Genomic DNA, 16,608 nt, shown 5'->3' on the forward strand with positions numbered 1-16,608 from the left:
ACAGGCCTTGCCACCACATATGGCGGTGACTTCTTTAAATAATGGGTTCCCAGGTATATGGAGGATTTCATCCATCACCAGCTCTTTGCCTCAGTAAGGGTGAGGGAAAGAAATTTCGAAACAGAAGATTGATGATAAATAAACACGAAGCCTCTCCCACGTGGTTACCTGAAGCAGTGATAGATTCTTACAAGTACTGCTCAGTTCAGGCTCAGGCACAACTGAGAATCACGGTACCGGCTATCAGAGGCGTGCGGCCAACGGCGAAGACCAGCAGACCCCGCTGCGCCTACTTCCTGCCTCTTGACACACAGAGAGACCCCTTTTCTAGAAGGATGCTCCTTGAGAAGCGTGTGGATAATGCTCAGGAGGAATTCTCAGCAATGGTGCAGAGAAAACAAGAGCTGGGGCTGCGGGAGCAGGTGGAGCTGCTAACCCTGCACCCCCAACCCCAAGGGGACGGCAGGGTTGTTGACCCTGGCATGGTTAAAAGCCCAGCGGGGAGCAACATGGACCCGCCCTGGCCAGCCTCGCCTGCAGAAGGCCCGGCCCACCTTTGTCCTCCGAGATGACCTGCACCAGCTCATACTCCTCGGCCGGGTCCGCGTCCAGGTTGTGCTTCAGCCTCGCTCGCTGGATCACGGCGGGGGTCTTATCCTGGCTCGTCAACTGTGAAGACAAGGGCACCTTTATAAAGCAACTTCGTGTTTCCTGGAGAGCCCCCGCACCTCTTAGTCTTGCTGTCTTGTGCTGGGCATACCTTGCTGGAGAGAATGGACTAGTGGAAACGGAACAGGACCAAGAGCCAGGACTCCTGAGTTCTAGTCCCGTCTCCACCCTCAGTAGCCAAAAGATGATGGGCAAGCCACCGAATGTCAGAGTCACAGTGTCCTCCCTATTAAAAGAGAAGGGCACCTGCGCTGCCCATAGAGGAAGACACTTGTATTGCCTAATGCCCCCCATGCTGGCTAAGTTTTCCAAAAATGAATATATATAAAGTGAACAATCATATTCACAAACATTCATACTACAATGTTTATGTAGCGAAAAAGGCAAAGTAGCATCAGTTTTTGACCGAGATGATTCTCGTGCACTGAGCTGCCGCCATGGAGCCAGCTATAACAAGCAGGACAGAAATGACTACGGTTCTGCCCAGCGACCATTTAAAAAGAGGAGCGAGCCGGGCGTGGTGGCGCACGCTTGTCATCCCCGCGCTTGGGAGGCAGAGACAGGAGGATCGCGCAGGTTCAAAGCCAGCCGCATGCGCTGGCTTAAGAGACCCTGTTTCCAAATAAAAAGTATAAATATGTCTGGGAGTGTAGCCTGGAGGTAGAAGGGTTTCCAGGAACCCCAGTACCACCAAAAATAAATAAATAAATAAATAAATAAATAAATAAATAAATAAATAAATAAAAGGAGTGAGCCGGGCCTGATGGTGCGCAGTTGTAATCCCAGTACTTGGGAGGCTGAGAAAGGAGGATCACAGATTCAGTGGCCAGCCTCAGCAACTTAGCGAGGCCCTCCACAACTTAGTAAGACCCTGTTTCAAAAATAAAAAAATGATATAGGACTGGGGGTGTCGCTCAGAAGTAGAATGCCCCTGGGTTCTATCCCCAGCACCACACACACAAAATAATAAATACATCAATAGCAGGTGTGACCCTGTGATCCAGCCATCCCACTCCTAGGGGTTCACCAAGAGGAATAAACACATGTCCACTAAAGGACTGTACACAACAACTCACCACAGACAGCCCCAAACCAGAATCAACTCAAAGCTCCGCCAGCCACAGGAGAATGGGAGAACGCGGCGTATGCACAGCAGAGCACACCGAGCGAGAGCGGGCTCAGGACCCATGCTGCGCGTGCAGCGTGCGGGGGTGCCACGCCAAATGCAAAGCATGTGTGCTAATGTCCTATTGGACTCGTTCTTTCAACAACAGAAACTAATCTGTGGCCTTAGAAAACTCACCTCAAAGAGAAGGAGGACTGACTGGAGTGGGCGCGGGGAGTGGGGCGTAAACGCGCTCTATCTAGAGTTAGGGCGGTGGCCACAAAGATGTGTTTAGTCGCTAAAACTCCAAGACCTGAACACTTAGGATCTGTGCATATGATTGTATGTAGATTATGCTTCAACAAAAGTCAGCTTCCAAGTGTCTTAGGAGGGTAAGTAAAAGTTCTCTGACAGTGATTTTCTCTTCCTCTCTGCCCGGCAGCCAACTCTTGGTTAGGGCTGGGACAACATGAAAGGGGGGCTCACTTTGTGTCAGACCTTGGTGATTTCTTTAAATGTGAAAGAACAGAATAAAAGCTCAGACTACCAAATTTAAAGATAAAAGCTGTTCCCACCAGGAAGAGGATTGCAGAAAGAAAGACACGGACATGTGTGTGAGCATGAGGTCACGTATGAGGTCACACAGGGTCATGCATGCTCACATTAACACACACATGCACACACACACACACACACACACACACACACACACACACGCAGTCTAACTTCCCCTGAGAAACTCTGTCACTGTGAGCCTGAAGCTGGCCATGCCTAGAGGCCTCCCTCTAATCAGGGCAACAGCTGGTGTTCGTCATTCAATAGACAACATGCCTGACAATGGGTCCTTGTACACCATGAAGACCTTGTTCATTTGTCTATTACCATAACATCTGGCATGTGCATCTACAAGGGGGGAAGTGGTACACACAGAATGCTGAAGGAGAACAGTGTTTGGGTAGTCTAAAGGAAAATTTCCCAAAACTACTCAAACGGGACTGGAGGCATAAAGCTACAGGAGATGGGACGGCACTTGGGGAGGAATGATAGCTAGGCTTCAACCTCCTCTTTATGGAGAAAGAGAGCCAGGCTATGAAATGAGGAAGGTGGCCCAGGACTTTCCTTAGATGTTTATTACTTTGCATTGCAGACGCTATTGAGGGGAACTGGTGGCCACAATTATTATTATTAACAGCTCCGCCGCGCACCCCTGTGCTGGCGTATTAAACCAGCACTGCCCAACACATGTCCCACTTTAAATGTCCAGCGGCCACATTTCCAGAAGGTTTAAAAAAGTCAAATTATTTTTCACAATGTACTTTATTGAACTTAATGCATCCATCCAAAAACTTATTAATAATCAAAAACTGTTAATGAGATATTTTACCTTCTTGTACTAAGTCTTCAAAATCTATGTACATCTTACACTCACAGCTTGTCCTGACTTTGACTGCTCCCATTTTCTTCTTTTTTTTTTCTTTTTCTTTTTTTTGGTGGTACTGGGGTTCCTGGAAGCCCTTCTACCTCCGGGCTACACTCCCAGACCTATTTTTATACTTTTATTTGGGAACAGGGTCTCTTACGCCAGTACGGCTGGCTTTGAACCTGCGCGATCCTCCTGTCTCCGCCTCCCAAGCGCAGGGATTACAAGCGTGCGCCACCACGCCCGGCGACTACTCCCATTTTCAAGTGCTCAATTACCGCATGTGGCTAGTGCCTACTGCACTGGATGGCGCAGTGATCACGGATTCTAGGGTATCACTTTTATGTACTTGCTGTGACCATAAGTATTACCCCATTCAAGAAGTCTCAGGAGACTGACTCTGTGGCCTGTGATTGACATAATGGGAGAAATGTCATTTAGAAAGAGTGATGGTTAGATGGCAGGAACCCTTATCCATGGCCACCAAGAACATGAGGGTTAAACTGTTGTTTTTCCCACTTTCCATTTTAAGCCAGCAGTTCTCAGTGGATAATCTATGGCCCCTGGAGTCCCTGAGATCTTTGAAGGGATCTATGAGATCAGAAGTATTTTCATAATACTTAAAATATTGTTTGTCCTTTTAACTTGAGTTGACATTTGTCTTGTCATCGTAAACACAACGGCAGATGAAACTGCTGGTACCTTTGCGCAAATCAACACAGGGGTTGGGGTTTCTAACGGTATTAGCAGTCACGTATTCTCCAACACCCTACACTCAGAATAAGAAAATACTACACCAAGCTAAAGAAAGCCAGTTCCACTTAAGAATGGTCTTTTTCTTTTTTTTCCCCAGTACTAGGGATGGAACCCAGGGGCATTCTACCTCTGAGCCACACCCCCAGCCCTATTTTTTTATTCTTTATTTTGAAACAGGGTCTCACTAAGTTGAAGAGGGCCTAAGTAGCTGAAGCTGTCCAGGAACCAGGATTCTCCTGTCTCAGCCTCCCAAAAGCTGGGACTATAAGCGTGCACCACCATGCCCGGCAAGAATGCTCTTGATAAAGTGGTAAAACTTACTAATTGTATAAAATCTTGACCCATAAAGAGGCGTGTATACAATGATCTGAGAAGGCACTAAAATACTCTTTCCTTTTCCAACTGTATACCCACATAGCTGGATTTTCATCATGTACTATAAGCAAAACTGTACATCTTGGTAAACATTCCAGAATATTTGCAAAATTATTAAAAATGCTATTGTTTTTACTAAACAATTTTTAAACGGGTATTTTTCATTAAAAGTTTAATTTATGCCAACATGAAAAATATTAGTTATTTAAATGAATTACTTTTATATTTCTTATTTTAAATATGTCAAATATTAAAAGATTCGCCGGGCGTGGTGGCGCATGCTTGTAATCCCCGTGCTTGGGAGGCAGAGACAGGAGGATCGCGCAGGTTCGAAGCCAGCCGCATGCGCTGGCTTAGGAGACCCTGTTTCCAAATATAAAAATGTAAAAAGAGGTCTGGGAGTGTAGCCCGGAGGTAGAAGGGCTTCCAGGAACCCCAGTACCACCAAAAATAAAAATAAAAAAATATTAAAAGATTCAATATATAGCCTAAAGCTCTTTGGAATACTCAACCCTTTTCAGGATTTAAAAGGTCCTGGGCCCAATCCTGGATTCAATTATTTTCATCCTCTGTTGAGTATAATGGACTTCATGGTGGGAACCCATAGAGCCTCTCTGAAGTTTATTTTTGACCTCCCCTTTGGGAGATCAACCACCAAGTGAGACCACTGCCTCTCCAGAAGGAGCGGGGGGGGGGGGGGTGGCAGATGGAGGGCTTGACCCATGGCGCCATCTTGTGCAATACAAAGGGCTGCCTGCAGGGGGTGCAGGTGTGATTCTCCCCTGGGCTGAGGAAGGAGGAATCTGGGGGACCATTTCTCAATGACCCCCTCCAAAACCAGCAGATTACAAAGATTATAAAGCTCTGTGTGGAACACTAGTGCTGGCAAGGCCCCTGGAGATGAGTCCAAGACTCCTGGGGGAAGGAGTTTGAGGAAGAACTCAGCCACCCGATTGGTTCTCCCCAGGCACCGAAGAGACGCACTCCTACCATGATGCTCTTGTACATGTTGCCATTGTTGTCTTCCACGCTGATGCGGATGATGCAGGTGTCCTCGTTCTGTTGGTTGTACACAGGAGGCAGCACGGTCGAGGTAATGGACGTCACGGAGACGGAGCGCTTGTGGATTCTAGGGTTGTTGTTGCAAGATGGAGGGGAGGCAAGGGGGTTGATTGAGGACATCCCTGAGGAATTTGTGTCGATGGAGTGGATAGAGGAGCAGGATGAGGAGGACTCAGAGAGCTGGAAGAAGAAACACATGCAGGAGAAAACAGAACTGTTAGAACCTGGCCAGCAGCGTGCTTTGCAAGGCTCAAAACAACCATTGGGTTGTTTCCTTCACGACAGCCCGTGCCTATCTCGGCCCTGGTGCGAGCACCCTCCCCGGCCCCTGGCACATGCCAATCGGTGACTCAGTGTGACCCAGTCTACATCCACGTGAAAGCCCCCGGTTTCCTGGCTTTTATCTGTTCCTATGGAAGTTAACCAGCAGAGGGCAGCAGATACCAGAAACCAGAGGCAATATGGGCTGCTGAAGTGGGTTTACAGGGCCGGAGCAAAGCCTTCCAGCGTGTTCTGTCTTACTGCCTTGAGCCCCCAGAGATCATTCCATCCTGACTCCATTTCATAACCAGGTTTTGTAGAGGAGGGAAATGTCTGTATTTCTAGCCGTTTCTACGATCAGGACCACTGATTATAAAGCTCGTGCTGGGAAGGCCTTGGAGATGGCCTGTGTGTGCCCCACTCCCTCAGAGAGAACACTGGGGCTCCAGGCTCGTGCTGCCAGCCGCCAGTACCACGGGGACAAGAGCCCCTGCTCCCCAGCCCCGTCGTCAAGCTCCTAGAGCAAGCGCGTAGCCGAGGCTCCATCTTCTGTAGAAATAACAGCAAATTCACCCAATACGCTACTACGTTGGTGTGTTTGCACTGAGGTTGCTACTAAGCTTCCTTATATCTCATTTAGATTTCACAACTGTCGGATGAACACAAATCAAAACCTTATAAAGAGGAGGAGACTAAGACTCGGAATACAGGGCCTTGCCCAGGAGAACACAGCCTTGAGAAGCTCGGCCACCTTCCGGATTTACTTCTGAAACCACCCGTGTACATTTCACGTTCCACGTGAAGGACCCTTGAGGGATGTGGTGCTACTGTCGATGTGCTTCTGTGATTGGCCATCACTTATCACGCACGTGATCCCAGCTACCAAAGAGGATGCTTCAGACTCACCGGGAGGCTTCCCTCCACCTCAATGCACCGTGTGTGCAAATCACTTTAGTCATCAATTCTTACTGCAGAAAATCATAAATAATTCCTTAGAATGAGTTAAGCTGGATTATTAATCCTAAAAATATTCTGGAATTTTATTAAAAAATAACTAATTTTGTTCATCCCTGTCTGCCCTTTCATGGAAACGGAGTACAGAACATCAGCTTTTTGATCACGTGGCTTCTGAGTAAGGTGGAATCTACTTTATCATATCTCCTGGGGGCTTACAATTCTGAGATGCAGGAGTCTTACTGGAGCTCCATGATATTTATACATCTGGGGGAAGGGTTGGAATTTTTTATGTTCCCAAGTGAATTCATCTGAGGGCCGGTGGATGGTGAATAAGTTTTGGTAGTACAACTTATCCTGCAGAAGTATTAGCCGAGGTCTACCTTCTAACGACTGCTTCAAGTTTTTCACCTTCACTTCCCTCTCTAGAGACTCTTTCCCTGACTCTTTCCCACGATTCTGACATCATTTGTAGCTAAGATAAAGCCTGAGGCTTTTTTGGCCACAGCAGTTCTACACAGGCTACCTAGTGAGCCCCTCGGAATTTAAGTAGTGAAGAGCAAGTGTGAAAATAAATGTTTCGAAATCGCAATCAAGAGAATGAAGAGAAATGGGCATTATTCTTTACTCTGTGTGTGTGTGTGTGTGTGTGTGTGTGTGTGTGTGTGTGTGTGTGTGTGTGTTACTGGGGATTGAACCCAGGGGCATTCAACCTCCGAGCTACACCCCAGCCTGATTTTATTTTTATTTTGAAACAGGTTCTCACTGGGTTGATGAGTATCTCACTACCTGCAAAGATTGTACACAAGCCTGTGATCCTCCTGCCTCACCCTCCCAAGTACTAGAATTACAAGCTTGTGGCACCACGTCTGGCGTTCTTCACTTTGGGGGCTGCTGGAGAGGACAGGTGTCATAGGGTCCCAGAGGAGTCAGGGACTGTGGAAATCATCAGGCCCAGCTACGAGCTGAGCAGGAGAATCAGGCAGGTTCCTTGGCCAACTGACTGAAGCAGATGTGGATACGAGATTAAAACTTGGATTTCATTTTCATTCATTCATGTGGCCATGAAAAGTGGAAGCTGAGATTTCTTTTACCCCTTGTCAACCCTGTCCATTTGTTTCAGACATGGTGCACGACATCATTACGACATCCTCACCCTACCCCGCACCCACGCCTTCCGCCTGGGATTTATTTCATTGTTCCTCCCACTAAAAGTGGAGTATCCTTCCCTGCTGTGTGTGGGATGTGGCCATAGAATTGCTTTAGTCCATGGAATGAGGGTAGATACTCGCCCAGTAAAGACCTGATAAGTGCTTGCAGGGTTGGGTGCCCCCTCGTCCTCGTATGTCTGAGCACGCCGCGAGCGTGCACTACGAAGCCCGTTACTCCAAAGAGAAGGAAAGGTAGGCGGGGCAGATTTGTACCAAGACTGTGCCTAGGGCAGAGCCTGCGTTACATCTTCCAACCCTGAGGTGCATAAGGAAGAATAAATGGTCGCTGAGTTTTGCAGTGGTTTGCTATGCGGCGTCACTGTGGAGATCATTTGGCTAAAGCAAGGTATGGCACCACGAAGTGGAAGCATCTCCAGCACTTTTCCTCCTGCTCAGCAACCCTGCTTCTGAATAAAGTACAACTTATGTTATCTCGCACAACTCTTTAGTGTGTCTTTTTAAATTTTTTATTTTTATGTGGAACATATTGAAAATGGCACACATTCAGACTGTGCTTGGTGCCCCCCCCCACTTCCACTTCTCCCCTTCCAACAATAAGTGTCCAGGTTAACCATGCTATATTTATATTTTTACACAAATTCGGATGTAGCTCCTCTGTTAATCAACCTCAGCCTTCTTCCTCCCTACTCTTCCACTTTAGCTTTGCTGAGGTTTCCCTTCCACTGTCTGGAGTCCCTCTGGTATCCCCAATGCTCCCTCATTTGAGCATATTAGAGAAAACATAAGTCCCTTCTCTTTCTGTGCTTGGCTGATCTCACTTAACATAATGTTCTCCAGGTCATTCCATCTTCTTGCCAATGACATGATTTTGTTCTTCTTTATAGCTGAGTAGTGTCTCTGTCTGTCTGTCTGTCTGCCTGTCTCTCTTTCTCTCTCTCTTGCAGTACTAGGGATTGATCCCAGGGAAATTCTACCTTTGAGCTACATCCCCAGCCCTATTTTATTCTTTATGTTGAAACAAGGTCTCACTAAGTTGTCAAGAGCCTCACAAGTTGCTGAGACTGGCTGCAAACCAGCAATCTTCCTGTCTCAGCCCCCCCAAGTGCTGGGATTACAAGTGTGTGCCACAACAGCTGGCTCTTCAGTGTCTTTGGATCGGGAGATAAAATAATATTTCAGCTCGCTGCTTTTATGCCAGTTTCGATAAGGAGTGGGTCCCAGATTGAACTCCGCTTTTGATATCTCTTAAAAACCCAACTATCAAAATATTGTAGAGTTGATGAACTTGAAAGCAGATATCGCCTGTCTGCACATACACCACGTCAGGAGCCTGCATCAGGAATCGTGAGAGGAGTCAGTAGGTACCTTTTTGGGGGGCTCGTCAGGTGTGCCCATGGGAGTGATGGAGCCCTCCTCGGCCTCCGAGTGGTTGGACTCGCAGGATGACACGCTCACAGAGTCCATGCTCTCCCCGGAGCTCCCGCTGGCTGTGGACTTGGGCTGCTCTTTGGTGGGAGTGCTACTGGTGACAATGTCAGACCCCAGAAATAGTCTGCAAAACACAGCACGTCGAGCCCTTGAACTATTATAAATCTGGAATGCACGATTAAGCAAATATTTTGTGTTGATTAAGCCCTTGATATTTCCCTACTTTTTCCTGTCTTGTTATTAGTATTTTAGAAAAATATTGGCTACAAGGTTCCTAGCAACTGATATTAAACATCTTGTCCCAAAGGCTGATTTCCAACTTCAACAAAGATATATATTGCTTCGCTGTTTCATTTGGGGTCTTTCTAGGTGAACGATCCTTCATCTTTTAACAGTCTATGGACTACTTTAACAGGATCAAAATACGATCATCACACCCCATTGCTTCCTGCCATCAAAACAACTTCACGAGGCTGAAGGAGGTTGTCATGATTTGGACAAAAAACCCAAAGAGGAAGACTTCTGCTTTCAACAATCTGATGAAATACCATAACCCAACCCTCCTCTAGAAAACAACTGGGAAAGAAATGTCCAAAATTCCTTTTAGTTGAGCTTGCAAGATAGGAAGGGAAATCCCAACTGGCCATAAATGAACAGGGAACTGAAAACCAGAAGCATGTAAGCTGTTTCTGCAGCTGTTTAATCTCAGGGAGTGGGAGGTACAAATCTTGGCAGAATAGTGACCTATTTTTTAAAAAATATTGTATAATACATATTAATTATAGATATTAATGGGACTCAGTGTGCTATTTCCATTCATGCATACAGTATACAATGGTCCTGATTTTTAACACATATCCAGGATGCAAAAAGCTTCCATTTATAAAAGGTGAGGAGTCTGGACCAAAACCCCTCACATAGAGTCAGGGCACTCAGTGGATGCACCAGTGACCAAGAGAAGGGTTAGAAAAATATCTTCCTACTGGCACAGGAAGACAACAGGGAAGCTTGTCTACCTCGGCCTGAGCTTGGATGGAAGAGAAAGGTCTCCCTTGAAATCATGTGTGAGCGTGGCCCATGCCTCACTCCAATTTGCTACTTATGTGGTCTCGAAGTTATGGGTCTCAGCCCAGGGATAGCCTTGATAGAATGAAATGGAAGCAAAGCAAAGCAAGGAACAGAAAGGAAAAGAAATCTTCCTGGAGGGATATACCTTCAACAATGCCTGCAAAGAACTTCCTGGCAGAGATGCGCCCACAAAACAAAATTTAAAAAGGACACCCAAGGAAAGAGAATGAGCCGGCATAACAACAGGGGTAGACTCCTGACACCTTCAGCTCTGAGAGCTGACAGGAAGAAACTAGCGATTTATTATTTACTCAGTCAACAAATATTCGCAAGTCTACCATAGACCGAGCTATAAAATAAGTATGTTTTAACCAACGGAAGATATGAGAGAAAAAACTAAAAACAGGAACTCAGAGCAAGACACTGACCAAGGAACAAGAAGATAATTTGAAAAATAAATTTGCTTCTAAGTGAAACATAGAGTGATTTAAGTAAAAAATTCAAGACAACTGTTGAGAAGAAAATTCATAGACTAGATACATAAAAAATCAGGGAAAGATTTGAAGAAAAAGCCTCAGAAATCAGCACACACAAAAAAAGACATGGAAACAGAGGCTAAAAGATATGAAGAGAACAGTCAGCCAGACTCGCATGTATGTAAGAACCACTCGAAAAGAGAGTGGGAGAGGGGCCTGTGTGAAGAGGGTGCTGAGAGGATTCCAAAGCCCGAGACATGACACCCCCATCTCCCAAAAGACAAAACAAGGTCACACAACAACTGGCCGAGCTGGGCTTGTCTGGTGAGCATGGCTCTCGAGTCTCCTTGGCTGGCCGTAGACAATTGTCCAGTAGTCCCTGACCACTATTTCTGCTTGCCTTTGGCCAGTGCAGATTATATCACCCAAAGGATTGGACTCAGGTATATGTTTGAGAGAGAGAAGACCAAATTATTAATCAAATGATAATCCCTGTTTCCCTGAACTAATCTCTTTCCCTTCATTAGAGTCATTAGTCTAATGTCTTTAAAAGTTGATAGCCTAAGAGATCAACTGCATGGTGGAGATCAGGTTCTCATAAGGCTCTTCTATAAAAATTACTATCATCAAAGCCCTGGCTCTAATTAAACTAAGTCTCTTTCCCCTCCTACCTTCTTTCTTTCCTCCTTCCTTCCCTCTCCTTATCTCCCCTCCTCTGTTTTGTAACTCCCCCTGTCTCTTTCCTTTCCTTGTTCATCCTTGTGAAGGATGGCTAGAAGGCCAGGGTGACTGGTGAAGTAAAAGAGAGGAGGTTGGAAATAGATCACACAGGATCTAGAAGACCAGGATTTGGGATGCAGGGTTCATTTCAGAACAAAACGACTGATGTTTCTTAAGCAAGGGGGTAACATAATCTGCTGTTCAGCAGCTCTCCAGGCTAGTCAGTGCAGAACAGATTGCTGGGAAGGGGGCACCCAGGAGACAGCAGAGCTGCCGCGGTGGTGCAGGCAGGAAGTGCTGGTGGCGCCCACCAGAGGAGACAGCAGAGAGGAAGGAGTAGATGTAACCGAAGTTTACAGCTCATAACAGAAAGATAACCTATTCAAGAGAGCGTGTGTCATGCCTGTCCCAATTCATGGGACCTTGGGGGCCACACTTCCTGTGGCCCTCTGGTGGGCCCTTCTGGGGAGAAGCTGGGGCACTCACAGGCTGAGCCTTTTCACCATGCTCTTCCGTGGCTTAGGGGAGGTGGTGCTGGCATCTGCAGCGGCTTCGATCTCACAGGACAGGGCATAGCTGGGGAAGAGAAGGCATTTATGAGGTCAAAGTTTGAGAATTGAGGAACAAGTTTAAATTTGCGTGATTTATTGATTTTGTTCTAGAGGAAGGCCCTGAATATTCAAAGCATAGACACACTATGCTGTTCTGACATGAATGTTGGAGCACTTACTTAATGGTCAAATTTTACATATTTACATCAAGTGTTTCATCTCTCCTTCCCATTACTGTCCTGTGGATTGAGGTTATTAGCTCCATAAGCTCCAAATACAGGATGTATATTTTGGGCACCATCAAAACTGATCACATTCTGTTTCTTGAATATTCCCAACACCCTGATACGCCAGGGAAAGAATCTTCCTCCATGTACCACCTCCCTCCTACTTCTTCTCTACCACCTCCTTCGTGTGTGTGTGTGTGTGTGTGTGTGTGTGTGTGTGTGTGTGTTTATGCTCATGCACACATGACTTGCTTTTCTCTAAAGAAAATCAGAAGGGATTTTTTGTAAAATATCTAACCTTCAGTGAATAGACATAAGCAATTATCTTTCTTATAAAGGTATATAAACATAGCCAGGCATTGTGGCATATGCCTGTAATCCCAGTACTTGGGAGATTGAGACAGGAGGATCACAGGTTCGAAATCAGACTCAACTAGTTAGTGAGACTCAGCAACTTAGTGAGATCCTGTTTCAAAACAAAAATTAAAAATTAAAAGAGTTGGGGTGTAGCTCGGAGGTAGAATGCCTTTGGGTTTAATCCTCAGAGTGACACACACACACACACACACACACACACACACACACACAATTGTAAATATAATCTTTAATTGCTCAAATACCCTAATTGAAAATATTCCAGATTCAGATCTCTATATGCCAGGCAGATATAAGAACCACAAGTACAAAACAAATTTATATCCAGTTTTAAGTGCCTTTCACAAGAGCTAGGAGCTCCAGTGGGCAGAGTGTCTGGTTATGGAGCAGATAGGGAAGAGGGCCCAATGCAATTCAACTCCCTGCAGATCCTAGGTTATAGAGTCAGGCAGATCTGAGTTTGAATCCAAACACTGTCACCAACTAGTTATACCATGCCTTGAATCCTCAATTCCTCTTTGGAAAATTCTTAGTTTTTATGTTAATTTCAATCTCCCTTATGATAAACTTTCAACAAAATTCCCTGGTCTACAGAAGGGATCAGCAAATGTTTCTGTAAAGGAACACATAGGAAGTATTTTAGGTTTGTGGGCCCATATGGTCTCTGTCTCAGCTACTTAACTGTCTTTAAAACATGAAAGCAGTCATAGATAAGATGTAAATGAATGGGCTGAATTCCAATAAAACTTTATTTATGGACCCTGAAATTTGCATTTCGAACAACTATTCCACGTCTTATTTTCCTCCCTCTCCTTCCCAAACACTTAAAAATTATAAAAATGGGTTGTGGATCACATATGACCTACAGACTAATCTGCCAATCACCAGACTATGAGAAGGGTCTAAATACCCACTGGGCCAATATTCAAAGCACTAAAGGTAATGTGCCTTTCTACGCTCACCCACACCAGAGTTAGCACTGCCCTCCAAATGCCAAGCCTGCCAGGCCACAGGCCTATGTCACGATGCTTTCTCTCTCTCTCACTCTCTCCCTGAAATGTTCCCAATTCTCCTGGCAGAAGTCTTCTCTCCTGCACCACCCAGTATGCATGGTAATGCCTGTAACGCCTTCCCGCCTCGGCTGAAGGAACTGCTCTTCCTGCAGGTTTGAGGCAATTCCGTTACCCATCATATTTCAATCTTTCCTGAGTCTGTCTCTTTGTCTCTTTCCTTGGATTAACAGCTCACTGAAAGCTAATACTGTATCAAACATGATGATGACTGTGATTCAGATTCTAACAATGCTTTCCCAGATATCAGTTTATTTAAGCCTCAAAAAAAAAAAAAAAAACAAAGAAACCAAGCCGGGTGAGGCTGAGACAGGAGGATCACGGTTCACGGCCAGCCTCAGCTACTACTTAGTGAGACCCTGTTTCAAAATAAGGAATAAAAAAAAGGGCTGGGGCTCAGAGGTAGAATCCCCTGTGTTCCATCCCCAGTACCGCAAAAAAAAAAAAAAAAAAAAAAAAAAAGTGAGTGGCAAGTCGAGACTCTAAAAACATGTCTTATGTGCCACCAACTCAGGTCTCCTGCTCTTCCGAAAAACAAGGACCTAGAAATCAGGTAGTGGCCACAAAACAGTTGTTGAATAAATGGCCCAGTGAGGAACCAGGTGCGGCCCTCCCGCTGCCGACATCTCCGTTTGCCCCGATGGGCCTCAGGCTCACCTACCTCTCCTCCTCTGTTAGGAGCTGCTGTCTCTGGAACCAGAGGATGAACTTTGGGTCTGGGGTCATGCAGTAGCTGTTGCAAGCCGACTGTAAGAGCTTTATCTGGGCAATCACTTCAAACTCCTACAGCAGACAAAACATCACAAAGAAAGTAGATAAGGTCAACCAAATACAGATCTTTCAACATGAAAATATCCTACCTTAGGCTACAGTATGGAGAAAACATTCAAAAGGACTCTGAAATACTGCTTCCTTAAAGATTCTAACTCTGGGGTCTGGGCGTACAACTCGGTGGTAGAGTGCTTGCCTAACATTGATCCTAGTACTCTTTAGGAGGGCGCGCACGCACACCTAGCTCTGAAATAACCCTGGACCTCCTAAGTGCTTGAATGCTTTAATTTTCAACCCCCTTTTCTCCTGGAAAATAGAACAACCCATATGAATAAACTAAACCACCAAAATAAGACAAACTAGTCACCGCCTACAGTCGTGCTGGACTGCCCTCTCCTTTCTGTTTTCATCCTTGAGATAGAAAAGTTGTTTTGGTTTTAGGGATTTCAATAATTTGTAAAGTATGTGAAATTTTTCTATTCCTATTTCTTTAATATCATAAAACAAATATTTAAGTCAAGTAGCTCCCAAGTTCCCCATTCCTAACTTCTTCAACCCTTACTTACCCTCCATAAATAAGTTCTGGTAGGGTTGAACATCTAAACAGTCTCCGGCCTCATAAAGTTGAATGTTTAGACTTCCTGAATCCTTAGGTTTTTACTACTCCAGTATATCATTTAACTAAGTCTTCTAAAGCTCACAAGAGAAGCAAGCATGTATTTATGTCCCAAATTATTTATACCTCTTTAGTGGCTTCAATAGTTTTGCTCTTTTGAAGTCAGCAATGTGTATGAGCTGTAGCTTTAGGTTTTATACTAAAACTTTCCAAATGTTTATTAGCACAGTACAGTTTTTTATTTTTTTTTTTTTTCTCTCTCTCAGTACTGGGGATGGAACCCAAGGGCATTCTACCTCTGAGCTCCACCCCAGAGCTCTTTTATTCTTCCTTTAGAAACAGGGTCTCACTGAGTTGCAACGGGCCACACTAAGTAGCTGAAGCTGGCTGCAAACTGGATCCTCCTGTCCCAGCCTCCCAAATTCTGGGATTACAAGTGTGTGCCACTATGCCCGGCTACTAGCAGTTTTAAAAAGATAGAGATTACCATTCAGAAGTTAAAGGACAGAGATGGGTTACTATAGAGGCATAAGCAAATTTTGAAAATACATATGCCTGTGTGCACGTGCACTCATGCACACACACACATGACACAACAGAAGTAACTCAAGAACTGACAAGTTCTCTGGGTCTCAACTTCCCGTCCGACACCTCTAGAAGTATTCATTATCATGCTAAAAAAAGAAAGTATACTCTACGGGGGGGGGGGAAAATTTACATTTGTCCAGGTTAGTATCTTATTACTGATGAGCTCAGCCCAGTTAGTTCCTCTATTTTAAAACCTTCTTGTTTTAACTCCAGTATTATTCTTCCTGCAAGAGTTCCTAGCCCTTCAAATTGGGGCCAGATGTCCCTCCTATCTGCTTCTGTAAGATCTACTGCTTCCGTCACAAGCCCTTCTAGGCTGTACTGTAATTACCTATTTATTTACCTATCTATCTTGAGATAGATCAAAAGGACAGGGAGCTCTGGGTTTTCTCTATAATGATTCCCACACCCCCATGTCAGGTATAGAATCGGCCTTTGTGGAATGAAGTGATGAATGAATAATGAGGCTCCAACGAGAGCAGCGTGCAGAGGGAGCTGCTTTGCTCATGACTTTCCCTTTGGATCGTTTAAACGTCTACTTAAAGAGAACACTTGACACAAAATCCGTAGCAGATTTTCAAAGCTGCTTCATCTTCTTCTGTAAGCACACTTCTGAACTATTCTTTCCACAGAAAGATTCCAATTCCTATCAAGTGTGCCTTCAGAAGAAAGGAAAGGCTGGGTTGGTGGCGCACGCTTGTAATCCCCGCGCTTGGGAGGCGGAGACCGGAGGATCACGTAGGTTCGGAGCCAGCCGCTGGCTTAAAAGACCCTGTTTCCAAATAAAAATATAAAATAGGTCTGGGAGTGTAGCCCGAAGGTAGAAGTGTTTCCAGGAACCCCAGTACCACCAAAAAATGAAGGAGGAGGAGGAGGAGGAGGAGGAGGAGGAGGAGGAGGAGGAGGAGGAGGAGGAGGAGGAGGAGGAAGAGAAGGAGAAGGAG

General features: G+C 45.3%; 1 protein-coding gene across 6 annotated transcripts in view; it reads right to left on the reverse strand.

The window, feature by feature from the left end:
- Positions 1 to 16,608, reverse strand: part of RGL1 (ral guanine nucleotide dissociation stimulator like 1) — a gene marked incomplete at both ends in the record, with an annotated part of 162,133 nt that overhangs the window by 1,425 nt on the left and 144,100 nt on the right. For all 6 annotated transcript variants that reach the window (XM_080699285.1, XM_080699283.1, XM_080699281.1 and 3 more), the window contains 5 exons: positions 555 to 669; positions 5,316 to 5,567; positions 9,140 to 9,326; positions 11,953 to 12,042; positions 14,351 to 14,472. In XM_080699285.1, the coding sequence (XP_080555411.1) occupies positions 555 to 669; positions 5,316 to 5,567; positions 9,140 to 9,326; positions 11,953 to 12,042; positions 14,351 to 14,472 (766 nt within the window). The remainder of the gene's footprint in view (positions 1 to 554; positions 670 to 5,315; positions 5,568 to 9,139; positions 9,327 to 11,952; positions 12,043 to 14,350; positions 14,473 to 16,608) is intronic.

The sequence above is a fragment of the Muscardinus avellanarius genome (assembly GCF_963383645.1).
Source record: "Muscardinus avellanarius genome assembly, chromosome: 7".
Lineage (NCBI taxonomy): Eukaryota > Metazoa > Chordata > Mammalia > Rodentia > Gliridae > Muscardinus > Muscardinus avellanarius.